The sequence below is a fragment of the Stylophora pistillata genome, chromosome 5 (assembly GCF_964205215.1).
Source record: "Stylophora pistillata chromosome 5, jaStyPist1.2, whole genome shotgun sequence".
NCBI classification, from domain to species: Eukaryota; Metazoa; Cnidaria; class Anthozoa; order Scleractinia; family Pocilloporidae; genus Stylophora; species Stylophora pistillata.
This window is the reverse complement of record NC_142523.1, coordinates 22754321-22770989: the sequence shown is the minus strand read 5'-3', so window position 1 is coordinate 22770989 and position 16669 is coordinate 22754321. Positions and strand designations below refer to the sequence as shown.

The 16669-nt window shown below is 39.7% G+C and overlaps 2 protein-coding genes across 2 annotated transcripts; one reads left to right on the top strand and one right to left on the bottom strand.

Annotated features, from left to right (window-relative positions):
• The first annotated feature begins 5063 nt into the window (after positions 1-5063).
• On the top strand, positions 5064-7591 carry LOC148730845 (uncharacterized). Its single transcript, XM_088762151.1, has 2 exons — positions 5064-5859; positions 6417-7591. The coding sequence occupies exons 1-2, from the start codon at positions 5196-5198 to the stop codon at positions 6827-6829; spliced, it is 1077 nt and encodes a 358-aa protein (XP_088618277.1). The 5' UTR covers positions 5064-5195; the 3' UTR covers positions 6830-7591.
• Positions 6854-8887, bottom strand: LOC111324677 (uncharacterized). The gene is made up of 2 exons (XM_088762152.1): positions 8519-8887; positions 6854-8310 (listed from the first exon to the last, which is right to left on the bottom strand). Exon 2 carries the CDS (start codon positions 8181-8183, stop codon positions 7617-7619), a length of 567 nt encoding a protein of 188 aa, XP_088618278.1. The 5' UTR covers positions 8184-8310; positions 8519-8887; the 3' UTR covers positions 6854-7616.
• Between the last annotated feature and the right edge of the window lie 7782 nt (positions 8888-16669).

Here is a 16669-nt window from a genome sequence, read left to right as displayed (position 1 = left end):
GAACATAGCTGGCAGAACCGTGCAATCAAATTCAATATTTGTAAGCGTGCTCAAAATTCCGATAGTGCACGCTGACAGCGTCAGCAAATCGCTTCGCCAGAAATTTTTTTTTCGCGCAAGCGGCCGATTGTTAGCGCGGGAAAAATAATATATTTCGCGACAATAATGGATACAAACAGAAACTCGACCTACTAGTCCGACAGCGAAGACAATGTTTCGACCTTTTCCCTTGGGCTAGAGTTCTTAAATGAGGCAGAAAAAGAGAAAAAAAAAGGAAAAGGAGACTCGGCATCAGCGCCGTCAAGATTCGCTTCAACTGATATTGTTATCCATTTTTCCCGTCGGATTTGATGCACAATTCTACCGGCTATGTTCTAAAACAATTGGTTCATGCTTTCAGCTGTGCACTATCGAGTTATGGAGCACGTGGGAAGTTTGGAGAACACTCAAGAAGCTAGAGTTGCCCTCGGCTATCGCCTCGGGCAACTCTTACGCTTCTTTCGTGCTCTCCAAACTTCCCGCGTGCTCCATAACTCGATAGTGCACGCTAAAGCATGAACCAACTGTTAATTTATGTCGTGTCCAGTGAGTAGCCTCTTATTATTACGTTGCAGGACGCGCGTTATGTAGCGCACAAGAGGATTGAAGACGAGTCGTTGAGAGGTTTGCTGGGGGTCTGGCACTAAGCAGTTATTGGGTGAGGTTGAGCATGATGTATTCGCCTTTATTTGGAGCCAAAATATGCATGGGTATTTGCCCGCGGACTTCATCGGTTCCAAGGTGCGAACAGTTTTTCGAGAGCGAAGCTTGAGGAAGAGTGTTTCACTTTATGTACCTCTTCGATAACGTCACCTAATTTTTATTTAACTAATTTTGCGGCGACAGCTCTCTTTTTGCGTGACCATGTTAATCGAGGTAGCTGTTTCTTGGTTTTAATAATTTGCTAGAAAACTTAAGAGTCACTCTACCTAACCACCGCGTGAGGAGCGGCACAAGGTCGGTAAAATGTACCCTTCGATATTTCATCCAGAGATAACCTATAGTATACTATGAATCGTGATATAAGTTGTATGTTCTAGAGTTTTTACATTTTTGAGAAAATTACGAAAAACCGTCGACCACCCGTGAAGCCGAAAAATCACAAAAATTAGGTCAATTTTCATGATCAGATAATCGAACTCGCGTGAAGGCGCATAAAAAATTATGGTTTTCCTTAGTTTATAAATTTATTAAGGAGGTATTGCTAAGCTGCCTTGATGACATTTCAGACTTGCAATACTAGTTCCGAGTTCCTGGAGAGTAAGCAAAGAGAACCGAAATTTCTAGACTCTGAAAATAAAAAAAAATCCATGCCGTTTTCAAACATCTCAAAACATACTCGATATTATGTAGAATTCTTTCAAAATTAATTCATAGCAATTAAAAGAGCTTTTTTTGAACGTGATATAATTTTTTTCTTGGCAAAAATTATTTCTGAGGCGAGCGGCCCCATGCAAGTTGACCCAATTTGACCTTTCGAAGAGATTTTGTTTCACCAGGAAATGTAAACAATTCGACTAGCCTTAGCTCGCTTTCTAAGCAAACCATAGAAAAACCCTGCCAGTTCCCATTAAAACTGCCCAGTAAATCTAAGATAAAATTTAGATGACAGCTTACCTTCTAAATGGGTGTTTGAAGGCAAATAACTTTGATGTTCTATGCTAATGTTCCAGTGTCTTGCTTAGCCACCGGCCTTTTCATACGGCTACGGCATTTTCTAAGTGTAACCTTAAGTTTCCCCGGTTTGTGCAATATTTTTGCGGAACCTGGGTCCATTTCTTACATATAGAGCCTCTTTTGGGTGTCTATTGAGTTTTGTATTGAATGTCTCTAATGAAAAGAGGCAAGATGTGAAGGAACTAATTAATTGAACAGAAAAATAGACCCAGATAGATGTCACGCAATCTTCACATCTAAGTGATAACGTGCCGCAAATACGTCCGCATGGATATTTTTGCCTTGCTTTTGCTCATTTCTTCATTTTCTTCCTTATTAGCATACAATGTTTTCGTTTTTGTTTTGTTTTGTTTTGTTTTTTTGTTATCACAAGCCTATTTTGAAGGAGAGTTCTTTGTATGCCATACTTTGAGTCGGTGTATATACACGCAACACATTTCCTTTTCCCATTTTCTAGTGACTGTGCAACAAACTAGAAATCCTATCTAGATTTAGCTTCAAACTTCAAACGCCTGGGCAAGTCCATTGCTAATGATTTCCTAAAGCTAGATAAAAGGGAATAATAATGTAGATCTGAAAAAGTTACAGGCCGCAAAGCGTGACTTTGTAATTTACGTATGATGCACGATCCTTCGCAGTAGACAGCGCTATTTATGCAATAGCTATCTATTGCGAAGAATCGTGCATCATACGTATTTAATACCGCAGTTCAAAATATATGAACTTCATATATTCATTGTATCTGATTTATCATCACGGGTTTATTACGAATCAACTTAACGCCCTGCACCCAGTTGGCTTGTTAGCTCAATTGGTAGAGCGCTGCACTAGTATCGCAGAGGTCTGTGGTTTGAATCCCGTACAGGCCTGATTCTTTTTTTCAGTTCTGATTTTCGCTATTGCATAAATAGCGCTCTCTACTACGAAGGATCGTGCATCATACGTATTTAATACCGCTGTTCAAAATATATGAACTTCATATATTCATTGTATCTGATTTATCATCACGGGTTTATTACGAATCAACTTAACGGTCTGCTTCCAGTTGGCTTGTTAGCTAAATTGATAGAGCGCTGCACTAGTATCGCAGAGGTCAGTGGTTCGAATCCCGTACAGGCCTGATTTTTTTTTTTAGGTCTGATTTTCGCTATTGCATAAATAGCGCTTTCTACTGCGAAGGACCGTGCATCATACGTACTTTGTAATTTGTATTCATTATATTTACCAATTTGCCAATGGCAGGTGGACACGCAAATAGGTCCCCTTCGTGGTGCATCTAACTTTTTAGGAATTATGTTCAACGAGATACCTTTCGATGCAGAAGTAGAAGTGCGCTTTTATATGATTCTTCGAAAACTGTCCCTTCGGAAACTGAAAATGATTTGGTTTTAGGTTCGCACAAGACATGTTTCTTTTCGTAGAGCACGTAAAACTGTTTTGAGGGTTGCCATCAAGAGAGATCAAAGGCCCTGTTTACAAGCAAGGAAGGTAACCCTTGTGCTAGGGTTACCCTAGCAGGCGGGTCAAAGATAGCCCGGGTTTACAAGCAAAATTTCACAGGTAGGGTTTCCCTACCACCCGGGACAACTTACTTATGCTTGGTAACCGCACGAATTGTTATCAATGTTCAAAGGGTCTGGAAACAAGTAAAAAGTTGTCCCTGGTAGGCGAGTTATCCCCAGCAGAGCGTTTACAAGGCAGCTAGGGTTACCCTAGCGCTAGGGTAACCCTAGCGCTCAGCTAGGGTTACCCTAGTGCTAGGGTAACCCTAGCTGCCTTGTAAACACGTCGATGAAAAAAAGAAGAAATGTGTGAGCGTTAGGGTAACCCTCCTGCCAGGGTAACCCTAGCACTAGGGTTACCCTATCTGCTTGTAAACAGGGCCTAAGTTTCAAACAGATAATTACCAAACGCAAATAGGTCCATGGCAAACGTTTTATTTACCTCTCAAAAAGTTCTAAATATAGAATACTCACAGAGTTCGAGCTGTTATCTTTTAAAATCGAACTTGTCGATCGCTTGCCCGATAAGCGAAGTTAGCACGTGCGAGGCTCCTAACTGTTTCTTAAATTCAGCAAACCTTATTACGCGGGCAAACTCCACTGGATTAAAATCTTTACAACTTTACAAAGATATGTGCAGGAAGGTGCGTTTAGGTCTGTTAAAGTGTATTGTATAACTTGAGCGCTCACTTTGTCCAAAAAAAAATTGAAGTCAAACATTATTTACAATTCGGCATCCCGAGTAATTAGGATGCACGTGTTTACTTCTGCCGAAATTGAGTCATTTGCGCTGCGTCATCGGTTAAAGAATTGGAAAATGGAGAGAAACTGTTCGTTTCAGCGGCTTTATCTAGTTGGTGGCCAATGCGGTCAAGACCCTCGAAGCACTAAAGTCCAAGATTTAGTTCCCTTGCTAACTTGTAACAAGGATATATCACCGCCACAAAAGCTCTCTTGGGCTGAGGACCGGCTGCAGCGTAGACACTGAAGTGGAACTGATTCTATCAAGGTCTACAATTTTCAGTTTCCCTTCCAACATTTCTGAAATGGATATTTGTCCCACTCATCGTTCTTCGCTGGGCATTGGGTGGAGAAGGGGTTTGGCGCGTTGCCAAGACCCACAACTTATTGCCCTTTCAAAGAGTATTCATGAGCTTTCTTTGGTAAGTACTAGCTACTTTGGGAGTCTAGCACATACCATTGATTTTATATGTACAGCATCAAAGCCTGAATTTCATTAAGTCACCACACAACTAGTTCTTATTCTGCATCGCTCTTTTTTAATCAGACGCCCTGATTATGCTTAGCGACGCTATTGTTATGGTTGTTTCTAAAGATTTTCAATCATTTATGCCACGCCTTGTTTTCTATATATTAACATGAACCGTGCGCAATATAACAATTGACGTTGCTGTTCCAGGCTGAGGAGACGACTCTTACTCGTCCTGAACACAGTACCCCAGCCACCCCAGGAGGAAGCTTCTATTTGCCACCTAGCGGCGACTCGTCCTCCTTTGAGATTAAGATACGACGACGGGAGATCTACGACGGGGAGCTTGAACCGTGTTAAGACTGGAACGAGTACGAGATCGAGCAGAATCCCCAATGGGCTGGAACAATCCTAGACGAATTATTCGCCATTGTAAAAGAAAAAGCTACCTCACAAGATCTTCGTGATGTACGCAGACAAGTGACTAAATACATTGACGAAATTGAAACCTACGACCAAGAAGTGGGAGAACAATCTACTTTCCATCAGTTGTACAGAGATATGATGACTGCTTTTCTAGCCCTTATCAAGTATTTACAAATCAAATACCGCGTTGTGTGACAGTAAATAGGGACCTTAAGATACGACGACGGGAGATCTACCACGGGGAGCTTGAACCGTGTTAAGACTGGAACGAGTACGTCGTTCGTTATTGCTCGACTCCTCTTTAAGGTTAGTCTGAAACACAACGACTACGGAGAGTAATTATGGCGACCTTTCAACGAACGAGAGATGCTCTTTTGCTTGCATTAGATGATGATTTAATAGAAGAAGAGGAATTTTTGATGCTGTTCGACCTTCATACGTCGAAAAATCCAAATTTCCCGTACCACGATGTTGAAAAGTTCGACTTAGATCTTATCGATCCGGCCGAGTGCAAAGCCGAGTTTCGCGTTGAGAAAAACGACCTGCCTCTTCTCTGCAATGCGTTGAGGATTCCCGAGACCATCGAGTGCAGACAAGGGAGCATTTGTGATGGCATGGAAGGGCTTTGTATGCTTCTTCGTCGCCTTGCTTATCCTTGCAGATATTCGGAAATGATATCTCGGTTTCCCAGACCGGTGCCAGTGCTAAGTATGATCACCACAACTGTGATGGACTATGTTTATCAACAACACTATCACAGAATCTCCCATTGGAACAGGTTTTTATTAGACCCAAGGAAACTTGAACAGTATGCAATGGCAATCTCACAGAAAGGCAGTGCTTTGGACAACTGCTTCGGTTTTATAGATGGGACGGTTCGGCCAATTTGCCGCCCTGGTGAAAAACAGCGCATCGTTTATAATGGCCACAAAAGAGTGCATGCACTCAAGTACCAGTCTGTGGTTGTGCCAAGTGGAATGATAGCTGTTATGCATGGTCCATTCGGTATGTATCTCTTATCATTCATTTTACTTCATTTTAATTAAAAACATAAAATTCAAAGTCTATGATTTTTTCATAACCTTGGTTATTCCTTAATTTCTAGTTCTAGAAAATGAACTTTGAAATTTGCTGTTGAAAGAAAAGCTAGAGGAGCATCTAATTATGATCAATAAAACTCCATTTTTTTTAGAACATTGTTTTTTCAGCCCAGACTGAATGGTCTTTTTTTCACCAATTTTAGCTAAAAAAAACTGTGTTATTAAGTCATTGTTTATGATATTTTGTGTTGGAATGGATAGAGATTTCATTACAAGTATCTGTTGTTTATTAATCATTTTTTAACATTTGGCTTCAACAGTGTAGTTTAATTCATTTTGATGACCAGTTTTGACACAAAAATAATCCCAACCTTGTGTTTATTCTTAAAATGTTCTTAAAAGCTTGCAAATTAAAGCATCAATATCCTAACATAAAGTAGTAATGTAAAATTAGAAGTCATAGCTCTAATAAACAGCATTATTTCTTCCTTTTTTGTTGACTTATCTTTCCTTTTTGTACAGAAGGTAAAAGACATGATGCTGGGATGCTGCATGAATCAGGCTTATATGATCTACTTGAGCAGCACGCATTTTCAACCACTGGGCAGCAGATGTGCTTATATGGGGATCCAGCCTATCCACTACGAGTCCATTTACAAGGGCCCTTCAAACATGCAAATCTAACAGCCAATGAACATGCATTCAATCGTTCAATGAGTGCAGTCAGAACCTCTGTTGAGTGGATATTCGGGGACATAATTAATTACTTTAAATTCCTTGATTTCAAAAAGAACTTAAAACTTCAACTGAGTGCTGTAGGAAAGTACTATCTTGTTGCAGCCATTCTGAGAAATGCTCTAACATGCCTTTATCCAAATGAAACCTCAAAGTTTTTTGATGTAGAACCACCAACTCTGGATGAATATTTTTCATAAGACTGAAACATTGACCAGCACATGTCATGTAAATAAAGTAGTTTAATTGAAGACATCACAGAAAACAGTAACTATATTTTTCTTAGGGAGTGTTCATTATTTATGGAATGTACTGGGTCACAAAATTTTTCCTCTTCCTCTTTATGGACTGTGAAATTTTAGTAGGAAAACAAGTCATAGTAATATATAATTCACAAATATTTGGATGGGTATCAAAATTTTATGTGCTGAACAAAACAGACCATGAAAATGTTTAAACTTTTGTAAATTACCTTCCAGACCCAGTATATTTTACAAATGATGACTGGTCCCTTAAAAAAAAAAACATTCTTGTACTAATTTGCCATATTGAAAAATTTTAAGTTTATCTCTTCCATAAAAAATGTTCTTGGAAATTGCTTGCACTTTGTAATGAGAGGTTTTTCAACTATTTTCATAAACACTAACTCAAATTACAAAATTTTTGTGTTTAAAACTTTTTAAATATTTTAAATAAACTCAACTCTGGCGGTAGAAATATCCTTGCAAATTGCTTGGGGTAAAGGTTATTTTTTCTGAACAAGAACCACAACATATGTGAACAAATTGTCGTTGATTGTTACTCTGATCATGATCTATTTGACATATCATCCCTTGATATGAACTTGATCTTTTTTCAGTAATACCTCAAAATTATAATTTATAGAGATATAAATATATTTTGAATTTTTTAAAACCAAACTTTAAAATCATCCTTGCAAATAAAATATTCATTCAAATGTTCATACTGTGTTACCATGGTAGAAGTTTACTTTTGTGTCAGCTTATTCATCATGGCTAGCATCATGGCCTGAAAGTCTTGTTGTTGCTGCTGCAACTGCTGCTGCTGGGCAAGCATAACTCTAAGAAAATCATCGTGTTTTTTGTCTTGCAGCTCAATCTCTTTTTTCTTTAATTCCATTTCCTGTTTTTTCATCTCATGCATCATTTCACTTTTTTCTTTTAAAAACATAAGAGTGTCACTGCCATTCGATCTCCTTTTCTGCTTTTTATTTCCATTCTCTGCATCATCTCCCTTCTTCCCAAGGCTCTCGCCGAGTGATTCCATTGCTCTTTTCCTCATAGTTTCTGCCTGTGCTCTATCTGCATTTTCATTTTTCTTCTTCTCGTTTGAACCATCTTTTAGTGCTCTTTCAGCTTCATCTTCAATCTCAATAATTTCCTGCAATGCCTCTTCGACTTCAGTCATTTTTGTGGCGATTCCGCTTGCTTTTTCCTCTTCTTTTAACTTGTTCCGAAGTTTACCTGCCAAATAAGCGTACTTTTCGCGGACAGCCCGCGCATCTACTGTGAATTTCGGTTTCTCGATCGCCATCAAATTGTGGGCGATAGCCTTCTAATTCGCCCCTCTTTGGATCGACCCCTTCCTTGTGCCAGTGAACGGGTCCACAGCTAAGATTTCACGGCAAAGAAGCATACAATGCTCATCCGACCATAGCATTCTGTAAACATTTACAAAAATCACCTAGTCAACCAAAATGAATCCTTCGTAGATTTTATCCTTTTAAATGTTCGCAGCAGTTAAATGCACCTCATGAGCGCCAATCTTTTGTCCTTGTAATGTCTCAAGGGATTGTATTAAAACGATCAATACTAGGATGAAATGGCATTTTGAAATGCGCTATTTGAGCGCCTATTGTAAATACTTACGAAGATTTTCGCTGCGATGGTTTCTTCCCGCCTTGGTCCTGCACCTGGTTGCTTGTCGTACCAGCCACGTTATCCATATTTGTAACTTTTTCGCGTTAAAAGCGTATTTTGGCTGCACTTTTAGACACAATATTATTATATAAAGACTTAAGGTTATACAAAACTTTAAAAAGATCCAAAAACTAGCAGAATTTAACACAAAATTTCCTTCGTAGTAGCCACTACGGCAAAACACCTCAACTCTCGTAGTAGACGCAACGCGACGGGAAGATGACGAGCTTATCGCACATTCTACGCATGACCGGATGTAAAATCTCGCTTCCGGCACTCGTACTAGATTCTCCCGTCCTCGAATCTTAAGGTCGCTAATATCTCCTTTGACATCGCACCAACTACAACAAAGTGCGAAACAAAGTCCAAGACCACTGACCCACTCAATAATTATTTGCGCACTCGAGAAATCAGTCCCATTCGTTCTCGGCCACAACGGCCTTGGGAAGAAGCGAGTGAAAGAATACGACGCTATCACTTGCGGAAGGCAGGTCAAGGTCTATTTACACTTCTAAAAGACATAGCTCCAAGTTATAGTGGTTCTCTCTTCGAGGCAGTCTATTCCTCGGGTGTCATACAAAGAACCTTACAATGTAACGGAGGGGAAGCCACAAGCAGTTCAGTCGACAAAACCATGATGAGCGCACACGACGAGTGCTACCGTGCAGCAGACAGCTGGGAGAAGCGTCGGCAAATCCTGTCCATTATGGCTGATAAGAATCAGCTCCGACACTGCCTACCCGATTTATCTCAATATCGTTTTACTGAGGCCAGTCGCCACTGCTTAGTAGATGGAAGTGGAGCACCAGTGCTAACAGTTCCGACGCCAAAGATGAGAGTATCCCCTGCTCAAATCGACCACTTCACAACGTTCATCACTAGTTCCCGTATTATCCAAGATTTGCCTTTTGGCGAAAGAACAATCATCTTATCATTCACTGTTAGCTAAACAAGAGGCAATCAGCAATGATCTCACTTTGGAGCCACCTATTGAGATTTCAGTGTCATTCTGTGATTTCGTTGAGGTAACAGAAAAGCACATTGTGGAGTGCGCCGCCAAATCTTCTAATAAATCTTGCTTTTTAGATCCTATCTCATCTATCGTCTACAAAGAATGGGTTAAAGTGCTACTTCCAGTTATTGCAAAGATCGTTAACATGTCACTCGATACAGCTACTGTACCTAAATCCCTCAAGATTGCTACTGTCTCTCCTCTCGTAAATAAGCCCAATGCTGATCACAATCAGTTTGCTAATTTCAGATCAGTATCAAACCTAAGCCTAGTCTCTAAAATTACTGAAAAGTCTGTGGCGGTTCAACTTACCTATTACATAACGAAGCACCACTTGGGTGAGATGTTCCAATCTGCCTATAAAGTCTCTCGTTCTACAGAAACCGCCTTAGTTAAAAGTGCAGAATGCTATCCTACGCGCTGTTGATACAAACCATTCTATTGTTTTGCTACTATTAGACTTATCTGCGGCCTTCGATACGGTAGACCATTCTATAGTGTTGTCAAGACTAGAGCAACGATTTAGTGTAAAAGGAAAAGTAATCCAGTGGATTAAGTCTCATCTCATGGACCGTGAACAGTTTGTACAAATTGAAAACTGTAAGTCAACGTTACGCAAATTGGTACATGGCGTTCTACAAGGATCTGTTTTCGGCCGATTATTGTATGTACTATATACTTCTCCAGTAGCTGATATTATTAAGAGCTGTGATCTACAATATCATTTATACGCTGATGACACGTAAATTTTTGTGTCTTTCTTGTCAAGTTCGCGAGAACTAGAACAAGATGAACTATCAACCGTTAGATCTATAGTGGAATTGTGTGTAAAACACATTGATTCATGGAAGATATTGAATGGCTTGAAGCTCAACCAAGATAAAACAGAATTGTTACTCATCAGTTCCAGGTTTCGTCAATCTCCTGTACTCAATTTTTTCTTAAGTTGCTGATTAAAAGATTAACCCAGCTCCATCTACAAGAAATTTAGGGGTGTTTTTCGATCAACATCTAACAATGGATGAGCAAGTGAAAAGAGTCTGTCAAGCTTCGTACTATCACCTAAGAAATATAAGTAAGATACAAAGATATCTCAGTCCGGAAACTGCTGAAATTGTGATTCAAGTTTACATTACATCTAATTTGGATAATTGCAATTCCCTTCTCTATGGACTACCTAACTATATGATTAAAAAAGCTACAGTCTATACAGAACGCTGCTGCGCGAGTTATTACTTTGACAAAGAAATGGGAACATATTACTCCTGCATTAAAGAAACTTCATTGACTACCCTGTTAAGTATCGCATTATCTTCAAAATACTTCTACTTGTCTATAAAGGTCTACATGCTTAGCTCCAACTTATATTGCTGAACTGTTGCATCAAAGGAATTATGGCTCTCGTGTACTGCGTTCCTCATCACAAATGCTCCTGATGGTTCCAAGAACATTTCGAAAGAACTATGGTGACCGTGCCTTCTCCATTGCCGGTCCCAAGCTTTGGAACGATTTACCATATTCCCTGAAAACATCTGAATCTGTTGCAATTTTCAAGAAGAACCTTAAAGGATACTTTTTCAAAGACGCTTTTTAATTTACGATTTTCAGTAATTTAACTGCTATGTTAATTAATCTATAATTTTGCAAAGCACTACGGAGAACTAGTCGAGCTTAGCGCTATATAAATGCTTTATTATTATTATTATTATTATTACTATTATTATTATTACTATTATTATTATTATTACTATTATTATTATTACTATTATTATTATTACTATTATTATATTACTATTATTATTATTATTATTGTTATTATTATCGACGAAAGAGACTATCAAGGTTCCAAACGTCATACGGATGATTATCCTAGAGCGAATATTCATCCAGTATATGACTTACTGCCAGGAGTCTGGGTTCACGCCACTAAGCCGCCCTACCCTTTTGCGGATTTTGAGCAAGTGTGCTGCGTCTGTTCGGACATCGGTGTAAGGCCTCGATTATGTTAGCGCTGCAGGTGAGGAAGCATTTGACGATCTGTGCGATGTTGTTGAAACCCTTGAAGATGTAGGACAAGGCATGGGATAGGCGAAACGGTACCTTAAAAGCGACTTTAAGGTGGGTGTGACCCTCGCTGGGCAGATACCCCTATACCTCTATGTCACTCGCCCTAAATCTTTGTCTTGTGCGTTTAAGACCGTCTGTTATCGGCAGGATAATGCCGGCTGCTACCACTGCGGAACCACTCCCGTCTGTGCAGCAGCCCTTGGCCATGAAGGTGTCAAGATCAGGCGTCTAGATTTTTCTGATCCACAAGGAGGCAAGTCGGCATGCGATCGGAAGGCTGCGACTATAAAGTCACGCATGAGGATTTATCTTAACGCTGGAAATGATATCGAGACGCCTGAGCAGATGAGAGACACGAAGCTCTCTTCTGGTGGAGTTCCTGGTCCAAGTCTCGACGGTGCTATCTTCAAATATAGAGGGCTCTGCAGTTACTGCAGCGATCTTCAGCTGTCCTGAGAAGGGTTGTGTCAAAAAGTTTTTGAGATATTCATCAATGCAGTGGCATTTAGACAGTGAAAAACACCAACGTGCTCTTGAGCGATATACTCTACTGGATAGAGCTGCTGTTGGATATGCTCAAAGGCTTGAGGGGCAATGCGCAGCTGTTCCCGAGCTGGACGGAGTTGCAGAAGCGCCATCTTCTCACGAAATGCCACCAAAGGGCTGGGCGCTCAAATCAAGTGCCTCCCGTGAAGATTTACGCACAAGCTAAAGAACTACCTGACTGAGAAATTTCAACAAGGTGAGCGGTCAGGACGAAAAAGTGATCCGGTATCAGTTGCGCGTTCTATGATGTCTGCCGTAGACTCGCAAGGCAAACGGATGTTCAGTAGTGAAGAGTTTCTGACTGCATCTCAGGTCACTGGATTCTTCTCCGGACTTGCGGCAAAAAAAGTCTCTGTTTAAAGGCCCATTTTCAACTTTTTGAACTTTGTTTTTGAACTTTATTTTTTATTTAGACACGGTAAATCTATCAGATAAAATAATAATATTATTACAATCTATTATTACAATAACAATCTACTTTGATCTATGTAAACATGATCTAAAATTTAAAAGTGAAATAGAAAAAAATAAAGAAATTTTGCTTTACATAGATGCCGTGTGCGTTTTGTCGATTCAGACGAAGAAATTGCGACAACCATTTCGAAAAGATTGAAGTGATTTTGCTTGCCGCAATTCAGGGGACAAGCTATTCCAGATAACCGCACCGTTATAGCTAAAGCTATTTTTTAGGAAATTGGTGCGGGGCAATGGAACAGCTAGTTTGTTTTCAGAGTTCCTTAGATTATATGGAGGATCATATTTAGTGAAAAGAGAACCAAGATAGTCGGGCGCAAGACCATGTATAGATTTATAGACCATGGTGGCCACTTGTATTTGTCGCTGAGTATCTAACCGTCTCCAGTTAAGTTGCACAAAAGAGGATCAGCGCTTGTCTCATAACTAGAGAAGGTCAGAATACGGGCAGCCCGGTTTTGCAACTTTTGGAGCTTATTCGAAAGACCCTTGTTACAATGCCCCCAGACCTCGCTGCAGTAATTAAAGTACGGTTGAACTAAGACATTGAAAACGGACTCAAGCGTGGTTCGATTAACAAAAGGCCTACAACGTTTAATTGCTCCAATGCCCGATGCGATTTTCTTGGCTATTTTTTAAATGTGCATATTCCATGAAAGGTTTTCGTCTATGTGCACACCCAGAGATTTGACTGAGCTAACTTGTTTAATTATGTCACCACCTATGATTAGTTTAGGGGAAGTATCGTAGGTACCTATCCTTTGCCGCGATCCAATTAACATGAATTCAGTTTTAGATGAATTCAGAGTCAATTTGTTTGCAGTGAGCCATGTGTCAACATTGGATAGGTCGTGATTCATAACATCATTGATCATTTCTATGTTGTTACTGGCAAAGGTCAGGTGAGTATCGTCGGCATACATACGTGCAACTGAATTAGACAGGCAATTAGGAAGATCATTTATGTATAGAACAAAAAGCAAAGGTCCTAGAATTGTTCCTTGCGGAATTCCACAAGCGAGAACTTGACTAATTGAGAGCGAACCATTCACAAAACATTGTTGATGGCGATTATCTAGGTATGAGCTAAACCATTCATAAGCGATACCGCGGATACCATATTCGAATAATTTAGACATAAGAATTGCATGGTCAACGGTATCAAAAGCCTTTTTTAGGTCGAGAAAAACAGCTGCATTTATACTGCCTTTATCAATGTTGAAGGTCCAATTGTTTGTGGCCTCTAACAACGCAGTAACAGTTGAATGGAGCGAACGAAAACCAGATTGGTGGCTGGAAATCAAATTGTTTTCAGTGAGATAACCGTAAACCTGGTCGTAAATGATACGTTCAAACACCTTAGCTACTATAGGGACGATAGAAATTGGGCGATAATTGTTTAAGTCGGAGTGATCTCCCTCTTTGAAAAGTGGAATAACCTTTGCGCATTTCCATTCCTGAGGGAAAACACCTGATCTGATGGACTGATTAAAAATAGAACACAATGGATCAGCTATCAGATCGGCGCACTCCCTAAGAAGTCGCGAAGATATCATATCTAAGCCTGTGGCTTTCGATTTACAAAGCTTAGACAAAAGTGAGAACACTTTAGAAGGATTAATACATTTTAACTCAAAACGTTTGTCAGTTCCCTCAAGGTAATTTAGGTGTGATGGACCATTATTAGAATAAATCTAGCTAGCAAGCTTGGGTCCAATAGAGGAAAAGTGATTGTTGAAGGCATCGGCCAGCTCAGGAGGGCCGTAAATAGAGTTACCGTTGCTTTTGATTTCTTTTATGGAACAATTACTAGTTTTCCTCGACATGAGCTCATTTACAATCCTCCAGGTCTGGTGCGAATTGCCTTCGTTTTCATCTAATGCTCTTTTATAATAGAGCTCTTTTGCTTTTTTAATTTCGTTATTAACTAGGTTGCGACATTTTTTAAATTGTAGCCAGTCATTAGCATCCTCAGAACGCGATGCTTTCAATTTAAGAATATCTCTGTCATGCATTCGTTTCTTTAAGTGAGGTGTAATCCAACCGAGATGCCTTGCGCGCCCAGATCATTTTTCATATATGAAAAATACGCTATTTTCCTCGAAGTTGCAGAATCGCTTTGATATCTTCTTCCATCTTTTTAATTAGGGCTTTCAAAGTTCCATCTTGAATAATGTGCGAACAACAAACTATCGTAGTATCCATATAAGTAAATAGTTTTTAATTCTTACTTGTATGACGGTGAAAAACGTCATTTGAAAAGTTGATGTCGCCGAAGAAGCGGTCTAGAGGAAGGCCGGGTCTGCCCGGCTCGGAAAAGGTTATTCGACTTCGAGAGTCTGTGTATGATTTATGGAGGGCAAGGAAAACAACAATGGGTTTCGGTAACACTACAGACAGTGCTTTTGCAGAAATGTTATTGCATTGTACCTACGATGGAACTAGAGACTCAGGGGAGATTTTTTCGGAGTGTGAATAATTATTTGACTGATTTTTACTTCAGATCCTGAGATATGTATGTAAGCGATCTCATTTGTACAAGTCATTATTCTATAATTGAAATGCGTAAAGTAAATCGGTTTTGGCCAATATTGGTTATTTGTTTATATTTTATATAGTGTTGAAACCGAACAATTTCCTTCAACATCAAGTAAGCTTTGTGCAAGTTTTATACACAGACTCGATTTATGATTTTTCAGTCTCAAATATTTAGCTGCAAATTTGTTTGCTGTGTTCTTCACCAAGTCTTTGTTTTTCTTTTTAATAGTGTTTGTGAATGACTATCAGAGTTCGCCATTTAACAATAGCGCGATTCCAAAACAAAAACAAACAACTGCAAAGGATCTCGGATGAAAATGGGCCTTTAACGATGATGATCTTGAAGAGGAGATTGAATGTGCCACCAAGAAGGCAACTATCGAAGAATTGACGAATGCGGTTTCTCGGGAACTTTTGCCAGGACACCCCATCATATGATAAATTTAATCTATGCGAAATAACCTCAGGAGGGACCTCAACACGACCAAGTTATTGGTTGCAAAACTAAGACATTTGCGCCGGGTTTGCTATTGCTGTTGATGTAGCCATCACACGTAAACAACCCTATGCAGACAAAATTGAGGAGTACTGTAAAAAATTTCAATGTAAAGCGGATAAGTAAAGCCCAAAGTTAGCACAAGGGTGGGGTAGGGGGATGGGAGGAGGGCAATCATAGGGATGCGTTCTTCAGTATTACGACCAAAAGACCACGCCAAACCCTAACCAAAGCATATGTCAGTCGTGGGAGCTCCGTCATATGGACTTTCTTCTTAAAATCCATGTACTAAGATGCTTCAGGGAATTTCTATAAGTTTGCGCTCAGCAGGAAATTCGTTTTCAGGCTTGCGCCCGCGCATTTTGATTTTCAAAATCTTCCAATCCCACCTACCCCCTCCCCCCTCACACACCCCTTTGAATACAAAAATGGAATGGGCCGTCCTTTAAATTCAAAGTTAGCCCAAAGGTGGGGTAGGGGACTAGGGGGTGTGAATAGGGTGTGGTTACGAATTCTACAATTTTCCACTACCACTGAGCTGAGCAATAGCTGAGTGCGCTAAGGAGAAAAACGGGAAGTTGTCCCGTTTTAACTTGAAAGGAAAACGTATTTTGAGCGAAAGCAGTGGAGTAAATTACTGTTTAACTATTTGGAAAAGACATGAAAAAATCTTGTGTGTATTTATATAATGATGGAAAATCTCAATTAAATTGTTGCAGTGGCCATATAATGAACCGTTAAATACATTACGTACAACATTGCATCGGAAACTTCTTTCTCCCTCCCCGTCAGAAAAAAAGTTAATCACCTCGTCTGGAAGTGACGAAGGAAAGACTGCGTTACACTCACTAGACCGAGACTTAGGTCTTGCACTTACGAATTTTTTTTTTATTATACAAGAAAATAAACTAATATAAAGAGTTTGCTCACTGGGATATAGATATTGCAACTTCTGGATTGGTTTTCC